At 41.9% G+C, this 18460-nt stretch overlaps 1 protein-coding gene across 2 annotated transcripts in view; it reads left to right on the forward strand.

Annotated features, from left to right (window-relative positions):
• The window catches only part of tle5 (TLE family member 5, transcriptional modulator), a 54707-nt gene that overhangs the window by 20766 nt on the left and 15481 nt on the right, over window positions 1–18460 (forward strand). For both annotated transcript variants that reach the window (XM_080877473.1, XM_080877472.1), the window contains exons 2-3: window positions 3833–3921; window positions 10785–10848. In XM_080877473.1, the coding sequence (XP_080733599.1) occupies window positions 3833–3921; window positions 10785–10848 (153 nt within the window). The remainder of the gene's footprint in view (window positions 1–3832; window positions 3922–10784; window positions 10849–18460) is intronic.

Raw genomic sequence — 18460 nt, forward strand, 5'->3', positions numbered from 1 at the left:
TGGACACACAGTGCAGTGTGAGCTTCACGGCTGCCTCTAGCCAAGTGCCTTGTGTTGACACAGGCTCTGTGTGGCACAGGCCCATATAGCTGAGCTGTTGTTTGCTGAGCTTGGTCCATGCCGTACTGGCTAGAGAGATAATGGAAAAGGTTATTCTTCTTTACAGTCAAAGCCTCTGTCTCCAAGCAGCAGACTGGTTTGTTTGGGATTGGGTTTTTTTTTGTGTCTGTAGGCAGAATTATAATGTCAGGGCTTCTCGTACCATTTGGATGTGTAATGGCCGAGGTCACTGTCAGAGTTTTACAGGACTGCACGTTTTATGTTTTTCTAAATAAAAGTCTTAAGTGCCTGTGCCTCTTCCGACCTTAGCGCTTCTGAATTTCCAAATGTTTTGCGGCCATAGTACGAAACGCATTTCATGCATGTACAGGATACCAAATGTTGTTACCCTGAAAGAATGCCTTCCCTACTTAAAACCATGGTAGAGTACTCGCTACCGAGCCATTAACAAAAAAAGAGAAACAAAAAAACTTTATCCTGTGAATCAAATAGCTTCAGGTTGTAAGAGCAGATCTATCTTGTTGCTTCGTATAGTCTCAGTCTATTGTTCTATGAATGCAGAGGAGGCTATTTGCAGTTAAAAATGAGACTGAGCGGCATGTCGTGGTGAGCGGGGTACAAAGCGACAGGTCATTCCTAACAATGTCGGGCTAGCTTCCTGTAAGTGCGGCAATCAGAATTCTGATGGTTTTTTGTAACTGCTCGATCGCAGTGTGGAAAATGTCTCTTTTTTTCTTTTTTTTTCTCCCCCCCCACATGACCCATTATGCAGCCTGCTGAGAAATAATGAGATTTTGTCCCTATTTGGGTTTGATGCTCTCTGTGCTCCAACACACAACCAGTGCATCCACTGCTGCCTGGGGAATGTAGTGTGGAGAGAATTACAATAAGGGCTAATGGCAACATCCAGGCTAGGCAAAAGATGTTGTTTGCTAAAAATCCCAATGTGTCTTTGACATGACATGGTTGTCATTTGAATCACAGTATATCTAAAACGCTCTGTTTTTTGTTTTTTGTTTTTTCTGTGTGGCAGGTTAATTGTGAATGCACAGGCCACTCTGGGCATTAAAACATGGCTTTGAGTTAAACCACTTTAAAGTAACACAAACTTTTAAATAGGTAGCCTTACTGTCTTTTATCTGTTTCACTGTTAAAAGACGATTATCAACCCATGTAACCTTTGCCTCCCAAGAAATTAACTTTTAAGATTCTTTTTAAAGGCATCAGTGGCGGCAAAATATCTCAGAGATGAGCTGACACTGCTTATGCTGAAGGCTGCTGCAGGAGCTTGGGTTTGAATCTGCCTCAGACCATTTCCTGTATGTCATTCCCCCCTCCCTGCTTTCCTGTCTGCTTTCGGTGCTTTCCTATCAATAAAGGCAGAATGCCAGAAATGAATCTTAAAAAAGACAACAGTGAAACACAAATAATGGTCCTCGTCACCATAACCAAATCTGTTATTTTTTTGTATTAATGTGGTGAAAAAACAACCTTGTCAGGTGATTCTCCAAATTAGCTCCAAACAGACAGTGTCATTGTGTTATTTTATGTATGCTAATTTAACATGACTTTGGCTACAACATAAAAAAACAGCGACTGAAGCAAATTCAAATGAAGTCATCTGAAGGGAAACCCTGAGTAGTGGAATTTAATGTGATTTTTACCTTGAAACATACCACTCATCTTAAACTTTTTGGAAACCAAGGAAGCACCCACAAGACAGCGCTTCCAGCCAGAATCCTCAGGAATGACTTGAGGAGAGTTAAAGGCACAGATCCCAACATCACTGAGCATCCAAAGTACACGTCGGAGCAAGCCTGCCCCATGGAAACCCTGCCCACAGCACTCAAAGTATCCGCTTCCAATATCCTCTTTCCAAGACAGCACAGGGGAAATTCTCAGAAATCCTGTGTCTGTGCCCTACTATGTCATACCTGTTTTGTTAGCATATGGGTAAGTTACAACATAGTCTCTGTAGTTATTCATAACAGTACTTGCTGTCTTGGCTGAAACACCTTTTAGTGAAGGTTACGAATGATCTTCTTACTGCCTCTGACAGCGGACTCGTCTATGTGCTTGTCCTGCTAGATCTCAGTGCAGCTTTCAGTACTGTTGATCATCACATTTTATTACAGCGATTAGAGCACGCTGTAGTTATTAAAAGTACTGTGCTACAGTGGTTTATATCATGTCTATCTAACAGACTCCAATTTGTTCATGTAAATGGAGAGTCCTCTTCACACACTACGGTTAATTATGGAGTTCCACAGGGTTCCATGTTAGGACAAATTCTGTTTACATTATACATGCTTCCCTTAGGCAGTATCATCAGAAGGCATAGCATACATTTTCACTGCTATGCTGATGACACCCAGCTTTATCCATGAAGCCCGATAACACACCAAGTAGTTAAACGGCAAGAATGTCTTAAAGACATAAAGACCTGGATGACCTCAAATTTTCTGATTCTAACTTCAGATAAAACTGAGGTTATTGTACAGAGCCTTCACCTCTCAGGCCCCTCTTCTGTGGAACCAGCTTTCGGTTTGGATTCTGGAGACAGGCACCCACTCTACTTTCAAGAGTAGGAACCAGCAGCAATAGATCTAGGGTCCTGGGGCAATCCAGTGAGTGTCCAGCATGGAGTGTTTCTTCTTCAGTAACCTTTTTCACTCGCAATGTGTTTATACACCGCTCTGCATTTAATTATTATTTGCTATTATTATCTCTGGCACTCTTCCATAGCATATCTTTGTCCTGTCTTCATTCACTCACCCCGAACCGGTCATGGAAGATGGCTGCCACTCCTTTAGCCTGGTTCTGCTGGAGGTTTCTTCCTGTTAAAAGGGAGTTTTTCCTTTCCCATGTCGCCAAACTGTTTGCTCATAGGGGTTCATATGATTTCTGGAGTTTTCTCTTTTGTCTTATTGTAGGGTCTTTACCTTACAATATAAAGTGCCTTGAAGCAGCTGTTGTTGGGATTTACAAATACTGCAAGTACTGTTACAGTGTGGCAGAGAGACACATAACGTCAGCATTGGAATTTAAATTCCCCATAAAGATACTTTTATAAAGTATCTTCATAAAAGTATCATTAGTTATACAAGAAGCAGGCCTAAATGTTTACTCACTGTCACTCAAAGTGAATGCTGGAATAACAAAAAGGAATGTTAAGATAATCATTACCCACTTTGTATTACCATTGTACCTCATGCATCATCAATCAATAGGATGTTATGGCTCACAGCATGGCTGTTTTTCATCACGGCCCTGGCTAATAACTCATAAGGTTGCTTCAGCACTGTAAAGAAGCAGTGTGTGCCAAACCAAGGACAGACTGAGTCTGGGTTATGTCTATTGAAGGTTAAGTAGGGGTGTGTTTTAATCTATTTATGGCTAATTATATCTCTGTGTGGGTCAGGTTTGTGTGCGGGTGTGTAAGAGAACAGTTCGTTTGCAGGGGTTTAAAAAGCTGGCAGGAACGTTAAGTTTAGATGTTTCTGTTTTTGAGCATGCACATAGTTTCGGGGGTTTTCATTTGGCCCGTCGCACTTGGAAACATGCTTGGCAACCAATTTCTTCGTAATGCTTTGCTCGTTGGACTGTGGCAAATTGAAAACTATTTGATTTCATGTTCGTGTTTTTAATTATTTCTCCACGTTGGTCTCTTGCTTCTCTTGCCTTCACTCACCTATCCTGCTTTTTTTGTTTCCTCTTTCAACATGGTTCTCAGTAGCTCTTCTCTAACGTTTTTCTCTCTATGTTTTTGCAGGCCTCATCGCAGCAGCTGAAATTCACGACCTCTGATTCCTGTGACAGGATCAAGGATGAGTTCCAGTTTCTTCAAGCACAATACCACAGGTGAAAACACTGCTGCATGCAAACAAAATTGAAAAGCTGTACATATGACAGCCTGTTAAGTGCAGCTCTTTTTAATAAGGAATATATCCCCAGGCTGTACATGTGTATTTTCAGGATTTCTGTTTATTGAACATACTGTGTTTGTGTACCAGTAGCCGGTATGTTAAACATAAACTGAGCTGTGTTGTGGCAACAAAAACCTACCATTTCTTGGTCAGAATGGCTTTTAATGCGGATGTATGTCCTTTTTTCTTTTTTTAAACACTTTGTTTTACATCAGTAATCACTAACAGTAACACTTGGAAACTGCCTGACTCTACAGCTAGCTAAAACTCAGGGACAGCGAAGTAGTTTATATTTGTGAGCATATTCAGACAACATTTACTGTCTTAATATTAAATAAATTCAGATAATAATAGTGATAATTAATTTTATAGGAATTGTAAAGAAGTAGCAAACAGAGGGTTTGCTGATGGTTCACGTCCTCTTAATTAAATTTAATCGAATACAAAGAAGAGAGTCTTGAGTTCAATTCCACCATCAGGCCGGGGTCTTTCTGTGTGGAGTTTGCATGTTCTCCCCGTGTTTGCGTGGGTTCTCTCCGGGTACTCCGGCTTCCTCCCACCGTCCAAAGACATGCAGCTTGTGGGGATAGGTTAATTGGATAATCCAAATTGCCACTAGGTGTGAATGTGCAAGTGAATGTGAGTGCGAATGGTTGTCTGTCCCTGTGTGTGTTGGCCCTGCGACAGACTGGCGACCTGTCCAGGGTGTACCCCGCCTCTCGCCCCATGACAGCTGGGATAGGCTCCAGCGCCCCCCGCGACCCTGAAAAGGATAAGCGGAAGCGAATGGATGGATGGATGAATACAAAGAATTAACAAAATATGATAACAGTGCCAGGGTTAAGTCTGTATTTTCACTTTAAAAAAACAACAAATGGTATCATTGTTTGCAGGATACCTTCAAGAATTTAAATAAAAATCATTAGACTTTTAAGATGAATGTTTGCAGCCAAGCACAGTGTGAACTCGAAGAGAACTGTTCTGTGGTAAGAAAAAAATGGAGATGTGTGCCTTTGTTTCAGTAGTATCTCAGCTCTATTGCCATACTGCACACTAAGGAAGCCTTTATTGACTCATACCTAAATCAATCTCGTTTACCCTCGGCTATTGATCTTCCTTTACTGCTTAAATACCGCTACAGCTCCAGAAGTCTGAGGTGCTTCCAAATTCCGACCTTCACTGATCTGTTTGATAGCTGTTGTAAAGAGGAGGGATGCCACGGGGTCTGCATCAAGAAATCCACTCTTTGTGCGAGTGGAGTCTTTGAAGCCTGTCTTCCTTCCTGAGGAGGTTGGTTTGTTCCTCTGTACCTGTACTCCCAGAACCTTCCAGAGGCTTGCCTCAGCCGGTTACAGACACAGGCAAAGGCAGATGAAAGAGTAACACATTGTGTGTAAAATCCTTGCTCTGGTCTGATCGCTTTTGTTTGTAGGGGATTCTAAAGCTGCAGTAATGCCCTGTGCGTCTTTTTCCTCGACTTTGGTTTTTGTAATTCCCACAACAGTGAGCAGCACCATTTAACCCCCTTCAGAGAGTCACGGCGCAGTTGAAAGAATGCCTTTTTTGTCTGAGCATACAGAACATGCATACAGTTCCTATTGACTCAGGAGGGGAGCTAGGATTGGGTGGGGGGGCTTGGGAGCCATAGACGAGGCTTTGTAGTATTCTGCTGAGCTGCGTGTGTCTGTTGCTGAAGACTTTAAAAGGCAAATGTACCGCAGGCGTTCCCCCGGGTATAGTACCGAGCATTGTAGCTGTCGCTGTCTTCTTCTTCCCACCCGACAGCCCACCCTCCTTCCCCCGTCTCTTCTCCCCTCCCCTCGTTCACATGCATAAATAGATCAGGGAATACATAAATCAAAATAAAGATGACAGCAGGAGCGATTTAGAGGCGGAAGAATCGGCAATAAAACTCCATCAAAGTGTCGTTTGAGAACAGTGGCGCAGGCCCGGGGGCTGCTGAGCACCAATCAGAGGAGGCACGGAGCCAATCCCAGGTAGGCTGGCAGCGGGGACGCCTGTTGTCATGACAACCCACCATACAGCCTACGCATGTACACAGGGATGGCGCTAAGGGTTTTATGTAAGTGGGAAGGGGAACATTTTGGGCGAGTGGAGGCTGCTCGTACGAAAACAGGATTAAGGATTAAAATCACCAGCCCAAAGAAAAAAAACCTTCACACATGTCAGTGTTATCAGGTTGGACATCTGTTGCTTACCAAGGTGTGAGCAGTCATAACCAGATATCCTTAGCTTGGAGCAGCCAACAAGTGCACATCTTTATTTTGCTTGGTTGCATTTTGGCTGCAACTGTTCTCAATTTCTTCGTATCGATAAAAAGAGTTGGATGGTTGATACGATAAATGTTGAGTGTTATTGCTGCAGAGTGGATTTTCTTTTAAAGCGGGTCACTGTTTACTTGTTTTATACACGTGTGGATTCTTGAGAAACATTGTCATGCACGAAGATGACATCCTTGTTTTCAGCAGCAAGAACCAATCATTACATGAGTTTAAATATTATGGCAAATAAATAATAAAAATAAAGGGCATTAAAAATGTTACTGATATGAAGACCTCAAAGCTGATACTGGGAGGCTGGTTGGATTTTTTTTTTAAAAAAAGGAAACCTCAGGCATGACAAATGTCAAACTAAAGGTAATAAATGGAAGAACGAAGAAGTAGCCAAAAGGAGAAGCTAAAACTTCAGAACAACACAGAGACGTGGAGAAAGACAGAGGCAGTAACCCAGACAGGAAAACAGCCAAGCAACTCAGATGAACTGACAAGTAAAGGAGGAAGAGACCATCTATAAATACACAGAGAAGACTAATTGGGAAAGAAGACTCAGGTGAATCTAATGAGGGCAGAGCAGACGAGGGGAAAATGCTAACACAGTAAGGCAAACCAGCACACAAGACACACAAGGTGACTTATTAACAAAAAAGCAGGAAGTAACAGGGTTACAGAGTTGTTAACAGAGTTCAGAGTGACAGAAAATACACATATAAAAGGAAGGGAGACAGAAAAGGAAACACAGGAGACAGAGCGGGGGAAAAAAGGTAAACTGTTTGGCTGTTAGCGTTTACATTAGGAACAGCTGCTGTGAGAGCACCGTGAGAGCTGAGATAAGACAGAAGAGGATGTTTCTATCTACTTACAAACACAGATATCCCATCATCAGTTACAATTGTGCGAAAAAAACTAAATAAAAATTTTCATTCCAGAAGGTAAACTTTAATATATTTTTTTTTAACGTTTTAGTTTTGATGATTATGTTCTTATAGCTCATGAAAATGAGAAATCCAGTTGAATAATGTTCAATTTCACTTATACACTCAGTACTTGGGGGTCCTTTACTGCAAATTATTGCATTAATGCGGCTTGGCGTGGAGGTGGTCAGCTTGTGGCACTGCCAAACTTTTATAGAAGCTTTGATAGTAGCCTTCATCTCATCTGTATTCTTGGATCAATTGTTTCTAGTTTTCCTCTTGACAATGGATTTTCAATGTGCTTCAGGTCAGCGGACATGGCTAGCCAATCACAAACCTCTGCAAAATAATGTTTGCTGACCATTAATAATATGTTCAGCAAATGCTTTGGCATGGATGCAGTTGCTAAGGTCTGCTGAAAAAGAAAAGCAGCATCTTCATAACGTTTGCCAACACATGGAAGGATAAAGTGCTTTGAAATCTCCTAGTAGATGGCTGTATTGACTTTGGATTTGATAAAACACAGTGAGCCAATCACCAGCAGATGACATGGCATCTTAAATTTTCACAGACTGTGGAAACATCACACTGGACATCAAAATCCAACCTTACTTTCTGTGCCTCTGCACTCTTTTTCTATTCCTTATGACCTTGATTTCCAATGAAATGATACATTGGATCTGTCCAGTTCCTTTTCTCCTTAGCCCAGATAAGAACTTGCAACATTGCATCTGGTTCAGGAGTGGCTTGATATTAGAAATGTACTAGTTGAAGTTCCTTTCCTGAACATTTCTGTGGGTGGTGGCTGATGATGCAATGACACCCGCCTCAGGTACTCCTTGTGAAACTCTTACAAGTTCTTGAATCAACTTTCCTTCACAGTCCACTCAAGGTTGCAGCCGTCCTTGTTTCTTTTTCTGCTTTGCTTTTCCTTTCTAGTCAGCTCTCCATTAACATGCTTAAATCCACTTTTCAGTAATGACCTTCTGTGGCTGTGGGATTCACGATTGTCATCTGGATAAGAGTCAAGTCAGCAGTTTTTTTCCGCAATTGTGGTTGTGTTTAATGAACTAGACTGAAGGGGCCTCTTCCAGTGCTGCTTTTATCTGAACAATGTGTTTGTTTTTGTTCACCCTGGCCTTTTGTAAATTGTACCTACTGGTAGGATGGTTTTTTGGTGCACGTTTTTTCTTCTGTCTGCCAATGGTGGATGGATCAGCATTGGTCTTATTCGCCTTTCCTTAACACCTCTGTCTTCTGCTGCCTGAGGCACTCTCACTGCTTAGCAGCAATCCTTGCAGTTCACTCTAGGAGGGCATCTTACTATTCATGACTGCTCCACACGTCCTGGATAGTGGTATAGACATGAATCTTTGTTCCCTCTTCTGGGTTTTTTTTCTGGAAGATCCTTGGAGTCTTGGACTTTGGGTGAATTCCATAGAATTGAGAAAGCTTCTCAGCACCTGTTTCATCCACTGAGTTTGTGGCTTTCCTTGCCTTGTCATCAAGCCTTATTTGTTTAGTCTTTTTACAATTGTGCAGTCATGAAATTCAATCTGAGGACTCTGGAGACTGAGATGTAGCTCTTGGTTGATGAGTTAATAAATTTATTTTGATTAGCAGCACCTGGCTGCTACTTAACCTCCTACTTCCTATAGAAGCAGTAAGGAGTTCACAGCCCTGCATAGTACTGTGAAAACTTGCTTTTCCTATTGCCAAAAGCATTCACTTTTCTGCTTTCACGCATATGAACTTCAGTGACATCCCGTTTTTTAATCCATAGGATTTAATATGATGTCAGCCCACCCTTTGGAACTATAACAGCTTCTGCTCTTCTGGGAAGGCTTTCCACAAGGTTTAGAATTGCGTTTATGGGAATTTCTTTTCTTTTTTTTAACCATTCTTCCAGTAACGCATTTATGAGGTCAGACACTGATGTTGGGCGAGAAGGCCTGGCTCACAGTCTCTGCTCTAAATCATCCAAATCAGGTTTCGTACTCTGTGAAGATCAGTCAAGTTCTTCCAAGCCAAACTCGCTCAACCATGTCTTCATGGATCTTGCCTTGTGCGCTCGTCTGCAGCCACGTTGGAACAATAAAGGGGCATCCCCAAACTGTTCCCACGAAGTTGGAAGCATGAAATTGTCCAAAATGTCTTGGGATGCTGAAGCATTAAGAGTTCCTTTTATTAATTAAGGGGTTGAGCCCACCTCCTGAAATACAACCCCTTCCATAATTCCCTCAGCTGCTGTGGAAATCCGTTCCATGAAACTCCCTGCGAACTGTTCTTGAGCTAATCTGAAGGCCGCGTAAAGTTTAGAGGTCTGTAGCGATTGACTCTCCAGAAAGTTGGCGTGCACTGTGCACTGTGCTGTGCCCAGCATCTGCTGACCCCGCTCTGTAACTTTACATGGACCTTCCACTTCATGTCTGAGTTGCTGTCATTCCCAGTCGCATTCACTTTGTTATAATACCTCTAACGGCTGACTGTAGAATATTTAGTACCATGGAAATTTCTTGACTGGATTTGTGGTGGCATCCTATCACAAACCAGTCTTGAATACTTTTTCATTATATTGTGGTTTTTGTATTTAAAGTCAGGGCAAGGGTGGAGGCTCTAGCTGCAGTCTACACTGCAGTAGCTACAGTAAGTATAGAAAAAGCAGCACAATTCTGTGTGTATGAGTAAGCTTACATTATTGCCTGTGTGTAACACGGTGTTCAGTCTGCCAGTTAAGACTAACAGCGGCAAAGACTGAGCCATCGCTCGCTATAATCGAGCTGTCATTCCTGCAGACAGCTGCGAAGAACAACCCTGCATAAATATACACACACCATCAAACAGGTTACAGACTTATCCTAAATCTGAACCTATCTAGCATGTGTGTCTGCATATTTTGATGAGTCTTACCCACGCTTCACATCGGATGATTCCGCCTGTGACTGACACGCTATAAAAGGCTGCTTCAATCAAAATCACAGAGGGGCTCTTTTTTTTCCACCTCTGTCGTTTTTATTTGACAATCAGGCTGACTTGTTGATGCATCCTCCTTTGTCCTGTCGCCTCGCGTGACATCAACGCTGACATGATTACAGCTAATGGCTGTCGCAGGGAAAGGGTCGCAGAGAACGCGTCAACACTATATTTAGACTTTTTGCTTCGCTGCCTCTTCTTTGATTTAGTGAGCAGAGATTTTGGCTCGGCTCGTCTCTGGAGTTCAGAGGGAGTTTGACCTCCTCCTGTCAATCGACACATGTCAGGTGTGGCGAACACGCTGCCACTGACTAATAAAGGCGAGGATGATGATGATGATGGTGCTAATGATGATGATGCAGTTGGCAGCGATGATATAGATGAAAATGGTGGCGGGGGATGATGAGAACGGAGGTGGTGCTGCTGCTGCTGCTGATGATGATGGTGGCGGTTGAAGCAATGATGAAAGTGATGACAGTGCTGCCGGTGAAAGTGGAGGTAATGATGATGAAGGGGGGTAGAAGTCACCTGGTGTCAGCACTTTTAGAAGGAAGACTGTCGAGCTGAATAACAAGGTCTGACTCTGTCCTCCTCTCCCCTCCCTCTCTCTCCAGTTTGAAGCTCGAGTGTGACAAGTTGGCCAGTGAGAAGTCAGAGATGCAGCGCCATTATATCATGGTGAGTTAAGCTGTGTGTGCTGCGCGTCAGAGCTGATGGTTGACACAAAATGCCATCTTTTCACTGTTTTTAACTAATGTAGATTTTGGTTGTTGTGCAACTTCTTTGTATTTTCACTCTACCTCCTCCATACCCTTCATCATCTTCCCTTTTGCACAGCAAGTCATTTTCATAGATTTTCTTAAAATTGCTTGCAAATGATTTCAGTTAGCAAAGAAGTGACGCCGTCGTTGTGCTTCTCTTGAAAAATGTTTCCTTTGTTTGGGAATCTGACAGTTACATTATTAATTTTCCAAACTCATCTAAACAGTCTAACAACTCCCTTAATTAGATTCTTCTTCGAAGAAAACGGACGGCATCAGTTGTTTCAGCAAATGCCCTGAAAAAGCATGCCTTAATGATCAAGCGACATGTCCCTTTAGTGTTTGCTGGAACAAAAGCTGTTGTCTGTCAGCGAACAAAGAAGGAAGTTGGGTGATGTTATTACAGAGCCGCGAAGCCTGCAGCAGGAGGAGATTGGACTAAGTGAGCAAACAAAACTTTTGCCGTGCTAATGGATCGTAAAATGTAATTTTTTCCAGCCGTGATTTGCACAATTTTGGCACAGACAGATAACGCCATCCTTCAAATTAGGATATCATATCTGGAAAAAACATTTTCTTTTAGTTCAGTTTGAAGGACATGTTGGTGAAACCCTAAAGTGCGCAGTGCAATCAAATCCAGTTGCTGACTGGTGTTGATTGTAGCCCCGTTAGACTTGAAATCTCAACACGTAACATGATTGAAATGATGGTATCATGTTCCCTAAAAACAAAACCTGAACTGAAATAAACCAGAATTTTTCATGCTTTGTTCCCTTTTGCTTCTGTAGTTAATGTATGTGTTACTCGCCTTCCCCAGCCCCCTTCATTTCCTCTTTTTTCCCCCCCATCTCTCTGTCTCTGTCCACACATTCACATCCACACACAAACATGCACACACAGATGTGGTTGCCTGCTCTCTGCTCCACCTCGGGGCTAATCTCATTGTTGCTGGCCGTAGCTGTGTAGCCGTCTGATGTTTTGCCTCTAATTGATCCTCTGACTGGCTTTAATCTCATCTCATCTGCGCTGCCGCACTGCTCTCTCCACCATCAGCAGGGCAGCAGACACATACAAACACACAATTCCTCTGTGTATCTTTCAGGCAGACATGTGTACACACAGTTTCACACACACACACACACACACACACTCGGGCATTGTCGTCCTTGTGCACATAAGCACACACCCACTGAAACAAGAGCACAGTCGTGTAAAACAGATTTAATGAAAAACCGATGCCACGAATTTCAGAAATAAATGGAAACTCTTACTAAAGTGTGTTGCAGAACCCAGCAAATTCTGATTTGTGTGTTTTTTCTTTGTGTAATTGCAGTGATTTATCCAGATTATAGGTAATAGTTGATTTAAGCATTTACCGTATTTTCACAACCATAAGGCGCACTTAAAAGTCTTAGATTTTCTTCAAAAAGTGCGGCGCGCCCTATAGCGCAGTGTGCCCTGTGTGTTGTAAGGAGGACGTAGTAGAGAACACCATGAGAACGCTAAAGGGTGAAGTGTGTGCGTTGACTTTATTGCACATACCTGTATAAAAGAACAGGTATGTGCGTTATGCAGGACATCGTTGTTTTAACAACCCTGAAAATGGCAAAGAGACACGCTTACGAAGCACAGTTTAAACTGAAGGCCATCAGCTACGCGGAGGAACATGGAAATCGAGCAGCGGCGAGAGAATTTAAGATTAATGAATCGATGGTTCGCAAGTGGAGGAAGCTGGAAAACAAGCTCCGGCAGGTCAAGAAGACGCAGCTGAGTTTCCGCGGACATAAGGCGATCATCGAGCAAAGAACGAGCGGGAGAAGCGTTTCGACGGTCACCATTCGGCTAAAAGCAGTTTCACTTTCACTTTTTATGAAACGGTGCCATTTTTCCATCCGGACCAGGACTACGGTAGCGCAGCAACTTCCAGCGGATTATAAGGAAAAGCTGGCCATCTTCCGCTCCTACTGCAGCAAACACATCGGCGACAAACACATCCAGCGATGGATGACCGATGGAGACCACAGTTTAACCAAGAGTGGAAACCAGCGCCGGGCGAGTTACGCCACAATTTGCTAATGGATTGTAGATGCTTGGGCTAACATGTCTGCTGGCACTGTTGTTCGAGCTTTCGCAAAAGCCGGCATCATTTCCGAGGAGCCGCACGGCACGGAAAGTGAATCTGACAGTGAAGAAAGTGAACCTGGCATGTTTGATGAAGATTTAGCGCAGCTGTTCAATTCAGACACAGAGGATGAGGACTTCGATGGGTTTGATTGATGATAAAAATGTGAGTACCAAACTTTGTTTTGCTCCTGCTTTATTTTTAAATACGCACACTTGTATGCTTGTGTGTTGTTGATGATGACGATTACTGGTAATAAAAATGTGAGTAAGGTACCGAACTCAGGTTTGCTCCCGCTTTATTTTTAAATACGCATACGGTACTTGTATGCGCCCTATGATCCAGTGCGCCTTATGTGTGTGTTAAATACAGTAATGGCACACATAACTGAGACTGCGCCTTTTAGCACAGTGCGTCTTATGGTCGTGAAAATACGGTAAATGTTTTGAAGAAACGCAGCTGCACAAATTAATAAGGGACATGATGACTTTTATAGTCAGAAAAATGTTCTACAGACTGTTTAGTAGCCTGCAGGCTGATATTATCAGCACAAAGTTTTCATTAGGGTTTGGTATTTTTCTGATCAGCTTGTGAGGCACTACAAAGTGATATACAACTTTCAGCTGCTCTGTTTTTTGGCAACGTTAACCAAAGCATCTCTTTTTTCTTTTTAAGAGTGCTCCTTTGCCTCCAGTTCACTCAGTGACTCTGTGATGCATGTGCTAAATCAATTTAAGGGACACTTTAAAAGACAGAAACCAGACAAGGCTGCATACATGCAATGGGTAATTCAAAGGCTGATGGAGGCAAAGCTCAGTTTGAGTGTTCTGTGTAGTTTCTATCCCCTTAAATGTTGTGGTCCTGCTTTTAAATGACTAAGGGACAGATCATTATCTCTTAGGACCACTTCAAAGTCCTATATTGTACCAAGTTTTAACAAGATAATGTAAGTCTTTAATGTCCCAGCATTGTGTCTATTTCTAAACAGATGGTTGTTCCTGCTTTTACTGAAGTTACTGAACCTTTCTTGCTTAACAACAGTCAGCTTTGGTACAAGTTAGCAGCTTGGTGCTACATTACATTACATAGCCAGGCTTGAAAACCCCTAAAACTCTAGTTTAAGAAAATGGGTATCACAGCAGTGGTTATCAGCTTCCATTGTTAAGCTAGACTTTCTTTATCAGATTCTGTCTGCAATATAATAGTATCAGAGTGTATATTTGACTCTTCTGCACAAAATTGATTAACTGAGTGCTTCTTACATTTGTTAAGAAGACCAGATCATATGTTTCTTATATGTTGAATATAAGCACAAGGGAACACTGGTGCTACAAGAAAGGAAAGCTAGCAGAAAGTTTAGCTTTCTGTCTTTCATTTTTTCTAATGTGATAGCTGCACTTTGGACATCTTAAATCTTAAAACAGAAACACACTGATTCAGGATACTCGAGTGGGTTGGTCTTTACTGCAGTTTCAATGATATATCAGTGCAGGAGCTCAGAGATTCCCAGATTACACATCAAGAGATGTCAGACGTTCTGAAGCAAACTTTGCTTCCCATTTCCACATCTTCTACTTCTTCTGACTTGATGCATCTATCGTTCAGAACAATACTGCAGCCAGGAGGGAAAACTGGGCTGGAGCCAGTCCCAGCAGACACTGGTCAAAAGGCAAGGTTCACTCTGGATGGTTTGCAACCACATGAACTTCCCTATCTTACATGTGGCGAATCAAGAATCAACAGGAAACTTAACATTCCTGCCTTTGGATCGTGTGAAGACGCCAACAAGTTACTCAGGTGAAGCTGCTAAAATTGGCCAAAACAAAACTGATAAATTGGTTTGCTTAGATTTGGTAATAGGTGGTGCTTTTCCCCATTTTGATGTTACAAGAGGGGAATGATCTTTTCTCTATTTGGTAGGTAGGGCTGTGCGATATGACCAAAATCTCATATCCCGATATAAGAATTCTATCGTCCTGATAACGATATAAATCACAAAATTTTAACATTTTCTGTAAATTCTGTGAATCTCGGGCAGCTCGACTTGCGGGAAGTGTTTCCAGCTGCGCGTCGTGTAGCTGGAGTCCAGTGTTTTAACTGATGCATGAAACGATACATTTTTAGACATAAGTTGTAACGGCCGCTGTTTTCTTTGTGAGTATTTATTACACGGCGTGCTGCGGGGGAAAGCCTGTTCTAACGTTTGAGTCTAAGGTTTATTTTTTAGCACCTGGCGGCTCTTTTTTAATTCTCATCCATAAATAATCGGCTCTTTCACGTGATTCAGTTTATTTTGAAAAGTCTCAACAGGATCTTGAGCTTTATTGTGAAAGGTTTATGTGGAACATAAACAAGCGGACACGCGATGCTGTTACCGTCGTTGTTGCTAACCACAACGCATAAAAACAGGCGCTTGTCCGTCCGTAGTGTGGTTATATAAAATATAAGATAAAGAGAGAACTTTAAGAAATTAATATAAACACTACACTGACCAAAACAATGAAAAAATATTGCAGTAAACAATGAATTTTGCGACACCACGAAACAAACAATAGCGTAAAATGTTTATGTTTATATCAAACAGCCCTATTGGTAGGTGTAATTATTTTGCAAAAGCCATGGAAGCATTGATTTTGCAAAATAAGCCCCATTTAAAACTTTGCAGTGATGTTATGTGATACTATGTAAAAACTGGGATAAGACTTTCCAGGGAAACATTGGAAAAATAGAACAAATAGTTGAGTAAGATCCCTGGCTTCTCTCTCTCACCTCTGCAAGGCATGAAGCGGGTGTGAATGTCGGCTTTAGAACATTAAAGATAGAGAGTGTGTGTGTGTGTGTGTGTGTGTGTGTGTGTGTGTGTGTGTGTGTGTGTGTGTGTGTGTGTGTGTGTGTGTCACCCACTATCAAATGTCAGGAAGGATGCGGGTGAAAGGGGTTTCTAACGCTATCTGACCATCAGACATGCAATTCAGACAGAGCGTAAATCCTGCTTAACCTCACATGTCTAACTTTAGTGAGGAGGAGAATATGAGGCAGCTTTTTCTTCAGCCTGCATCTTATAGCTATCGTGCTGGAAAACAGTGAGACAGGAAATGCGCAGCTGAATGAAACATGGACACTTTTAAGAGAAAATGCCAGACAAGTAGCACTTTGCAGTGTTTCCAGAGTCTGCTGAGGAGTTCTGATTCTTCGTTACAAGGTCTTTCATTTTTATTTGAAACTCAAGCTTCATATATAAAATGTGAGGGGCATAAAAGTGCAATCTGCTTGAATCTGAGCAGTTTAAAACCATATATAACAGTGAACGCACCAGTTGTTTTATAAACATGTAATTGGGTCTGGGAAATAAAACAACATTTAAAAAAAAAAAAAAAAGGCAGCCAGCAAATAAATAAATAGTTTGCGTCCAACCCTGTTACAGATTTAAAAGAAGAAATAAAATGTTGTCTAGAGATCTGTGACAGTTTTAAAAAAGCCACAGTATTGAGGCTAGCAGGTAGGCCAACTTATCTGCAATCCCAGCTGATCATCTCACACATTCAATTCCACCTCAGCTCCTTCTTTGCTGCATCTAAATTAATCAATATTATATGTGTTCTCCCTATAGATTAAATCCGATCTGTGCCATTTTCCTGCACTTCACTCAGGCAGCAGCCTCATTTCCAGAAGTGAGAACATGGATCACTTTCGCCAGCTGTGCTTTAGACTGGCAGCCACGTTTAATTTCAGTTCAGTTTAATTTAATTTAGAGAGGGCAAAATCAGAAGTCGTCTCAAGGTGTTTCATATTGTAAGGTAAAGATCCTACAGCAATAGAGAGAAAACCCCAACAATCAGCTGACACTTGGTGACAGTGGGAAGGAAAAACACCCTTTTAATGGAAGAAACCTCCGGCGAGCTCAGGCAGGGACAGCCACCTTTAAATACAAAGTGGTGTGCAACACATATTTATAAGAGGTGTGTTTAGAAGAAATAAGCCATCATAGGAAATGTGATGAAAGTTGAAGGCTCCCATTCTACTTATAAGTACCCTCAAAACCACAAGTAAACCAGCAGGCTGAGACTGAAGTGCTATATTGGGGTGATATGGCACTATGAGGTCTTTAAGATAAGATGGGGACTGATTATCCAAAATGTGAGGAGAAGAATTTAAAATTTGACTTTGGATTTAACAATGAAGAAAATCCAATATGGGAGAAATATGCTCCTTCTTCCTAGTCCCTGCCAGTACTCTCGCTTCAGCATTTTAAATGAACTGGAGGTTTCTTAAGGATGTTTTAGGACAACCTGATAATAATGAATTACAATAGTCCAGCCAATAAACTCTAAACTAGTTTTTCACATCACTCTTACACAGGATTGTTCTGCACAAATGCAAGAAAGCAGTCAAGCTAACATGGATGTCTTTGAGAGGAAGCACATTACAGGGTTTACACGCAAACTTCACACAGGATCGTCTTACTCTGAGGTGACAGTGCTAACCGCTGCACCATCGATACATGTGAGAAAGGAGAGCAGATGATGCCCTGACCTGATTCTGCCAAAAGTTTCAGAGTTTTTATGTGAAAACGGCTTTAGTGAGGAGTGGGACTACCACGTGCTGCCAGAACAGCTTTGGAGTGTCTTGGCATTTATTTCACAAGCCTCTGGATCTCTACTGGAGGGAAGTAATCATGCTTTTCCAAAAGAATCACATTTTCTTAATTATTTAAAGCATTCTTTACCTTTTTAACTCTTTCCCCCATGACTGCTTTATATCAAAATAACTGGTTGTGCATCAAAAGTTAGTTAGTGAGAGTGATCTCTGCCTGTATAGCTTACTGGAGCAACCCTTGGAAAAAAGGTTTTTATGGGGAAAGAGTTGATGAAGAATTGGCATCACTTGCCAAGACACCACTCCCATCAGTATGGAAAATTTTCATTATAGGATAAAGGTGATGCCTCAGAAGGGATTTGTATTGATTTGCAGTTGCTCTTTCCTCCAAGGGGACACCTGCCCCAAAATAATTACTGGATCTCCTCGTTTGTAGAGGTCAAGTGTTGAGATATTTCCTTCACTTTATCACCCCTCTGTAGATCCGCTGTATTGGATTAACTGAGATAAATTACATGTTTGTTACCATTTGCTTACCATTTGTCTTTTTTAATATGTGCACAGCCCTTATTGGATACATGCTGATGTAATTGTGCAGCCATCTTCACATTCAGCTGAAATAAAACCTGTAAAATTGAATTGTGAATGCAGTATTGCCAAAACAGCCTCCTTCGCCCACTCTGACTCGAACGCACACACAGTCAGCCACGCACACACATACGCGCACTTTCAATCGCACTTCCACTCCATCAGTAGCAGGCCGAGTCTTGTATCCCCACTACGACCTCCCCACTCCTCCTCTAATAGCATA

This window comes from Rhamphochromis sp. 'chilingali' (genome assembly GCF_963969265.1).
Source record: "Rhamphochromis sp. 'chilingali' genome assembly, chromosome: 3".
NCBI classification, from domain to species: Eukaryota; Metazoa; Chordata; class Actinopteri; order Cichliformes; family Cichlidae; genus Rhamphochromis; species Rhamphochromis sp. 'chilingali'.